The sequence below is a fragment of the Ictalurus furcatus genome, chromosome 5 (genome assembly GCF_023375685.1).
Source record: "Ictalurus furcatus strain D&B chromosome 5, Billie_1.0, whole genome shotgun sequence".
Lineage (NCBI taxonomy): Eukaryota > Metazoa > Chordata > Actinopteri > Siluriformes > Ictaluridae > Ictalurus > Ictalurus furcatus.
In genome coordinates, this window is record NC_071259.1 from 11,381,864 (window position 1) to 11,384,363 (window position 2,500).

Genomic DNA, 2,500 nt, shown 5'->3' on the forward strand with positions numbered 1-2,500 from the left:
AATGTGGTTACCTCCATCTTTAGGCTTTTGCTCAATAATAATAATAATAATAATAATAATAATAATAATAATAATAATAATATTTTTTTAATCCTCTTTTGATGTCATGATTTCCTTGAGACACATCGAAGAATGACTCAAAACAGAACTATTTTGGCTTCTTCTTTAGTTAGGAAAAATGGAATAATGTAGAAACAAGCCAGGTTTTGCATTTGGATAGCCAGCTCCCTCCCCCACCACCCTTAACCTTAAAGCTAAAACTGAAATAAAACAGTAAGGTCATTTTCCAGCCCCCTGGGAACAGGACTGCAACTGCAGTAATGCACAGAACATTAAGTGCACACAACTGGTGTCAAATTTCCTTGATTCAATTAAAACCAAGAAGCTGTTTGTTTTTACATCCATACTTGTTCTAATTATTATTTCTCTCTTCAGAAAAGGGAGGGGGATGTGGATGTAAAGCAATCTGGAATAACACAACATGGGAGAAGCAGAGGCATGAGGGAAAGAGAGAGAGAGAAAGAGCAACAAAGACGCTCAACTGATTGGTTGGAAGGGTGGCTAAGAGGCTAAGCAATACAGCGCAGACATACCTTACGCCTTTAGCTCTTTTTTTCTTCTTTTTTTCTTTTTACACGCAGTGTTGTGATCAAGGCACAGGAACTTCTACAAGTCTTTTTTTTTCAATAAAGTACAAAATAATACATTTTGCAGTCTGTACAAGAATAATAGTCCAGCAATAAAATAGAGGGTTGGAGGGGAAGAGAGAGAGAGCAGGAGAACAGGAAAAGGAGGACTGGGAAGATGGCAAGAGTGACCAATAAGAAATACGGTAGAAGGGAGCAGTATTCCATTGGCAAAAGTCATCTTTACCTTGTATATATGTATATGTGTGTGTTGCCTCCCCCCCCCCAAAGCAAGAGTGCTCTCAATCAAATTATTTGCATTAAATTAGTAGATCAAAGGGAGTGGGGATGCGGAGTGGAGAGTTGCGATCGTTCAAGTTTATCATTCCAAAAGCAGCTAGCAAGTCAGGTGACAAGGTTGTGTCTCAAGTGTCCTTCTTGTTCACTGCAGCCTGTTCTGCTCTTCTAGCATTTGGTGAGAAATCATCGTTATCTCCATAAGAGGGGTCAAGGGATGGCAAGTAAAGCTGATCCAGCCAACTGAAAACTCAATCAAGCACAATCCTGTGATTCAGGTCCAGCAGTGGGGCCATCACAAATCAGCTCAAGACTGTCATGTACTGCCGGGGTCAGCCGTGTGTGTATGTATTGCGACACACACTCTGATGGGTGGGTGATCTGACCCAAGAAGCAAAACTAAAGACAGTAAGCTATGTGTTTGTAGGAGTACAATTTTGTCAGGTAGAACATTTTTTTTTTTTTAGATACATCTGTTTGTCATCTACTAATGCAAATGATCATATGACTTGACCTTTAAATAAACTTTTAATTATGTCTCAGTCAGTCAAAGTGTGTGTGTGTGCGTGTGTGTGCGCGCAGTTAACTGCCTTGAAATGGGGCTGCTGGTTCAAATGGATACTGCATGATATTTGGTCCTCAACAGCATGATAAAAGTGTGTGCATGTGTGTGGTACAAGGGGCCAATAGCCCACAGCTCTTAGACGATCCATCACTCTCAAACTTGGCCAAAACACAAGATTTTCAAAAGTCCGTCTCTTTTTAAAAGTCTGCCTCTAGAGCTCATCCAATCACAAGAGCTCGTACTGGCGGAGGTGCATTCTCTGGATGATGTCTCGGCAGTCATTGAAGACGCGCCGAATGTTCTCTGTGTCCACTGCGCACGTAAAGTGTGGGTAACAGTAGTGGCGGCCGTCACCGCTTGCTGTGCTGATCCTCTGAGGAGTTAAATGAAAAGGAAAAAAGCGCATAAGAGATGTACGCTTCAATCATAAGAAATTCAAACCACTACAGAGCTACAGATGGCTGCAAGTGGTACACATGGCAGAGTAATTTTGCATTTTTTTATTTCACTTACCAGGAATTCGTCCCGGATGAAATATTTCGCCCTCGTGACTCGCGGATCCTCTCCTGGCTCAGGGGTTGCTGAAGAAGTAATTTCAATGTAAACGCATATTCACAGGAAAATTTATAAGTTAATTTAATTTTTTTTTAAAAATTTAAAAAAAAAAAAAAGGCTGAACATTTTATTTATACTGTTAAAAGTTTCAAGAAAATACTTGGACATTAGTGCATGATGCATTCTAAAAGAGTGCAGACAATACAGTGACACATGAACTGAATGTGAACCGTGTAAGGCACTTTTGTTGTTAACGTCCTGTAATGGGGACAGTCTGCAACTAATAAAATAAATCGACTAATCAAGTGGCATATATTTGCATGATGGGCCAAGTTGGCTATGCTAGCATTGTACTTAACATGGGAAAACATCCAATTGTATTTTCTTTGAATTCATTATTATTACCATTATTAACAATTTTGTAAATAAGTTTCCAAACATTATTGATAAAGTAAAT

General features: G+C 39.4%; 1 protein-coding gene across 2 annotated transcripts in view; it reads right to left on the minus strand.

Annotated features, from left to right (window-relative positions):
* Positions 1 to 84: 84 nt before the first annotated feature.
* Positions 85 to 2,500, minus strand: part of LOC128607672 (guanine nucleotide-binding protein G(s) subunit alpha) — a 34,273-nt gene continuing 31,857 nt past the window's right edge. The window contains exons 7-8 of one of the 2 annotated variants that reach the window (XM_053624754.1): positions 2,002 to 2,069; positions 85 to 1,861 (exon numbers count right to left, since the gene is read on the minus strand). In XM_053624754.1, the coding sequence (XP_053480729.1) occupies positions 1,715 to 1,861; positions 2,002 to 2,069 (215 nt within the window). In that variant the 3' untranslated portion in view covers positions 85 to 1,714. The remainder of the gene's footprint in view (positions 1,862 to 2,001; positions 2,070 to 2,500) is intronic. The other variant, XM_053624753.1, reaches the window with a different exon arrangement.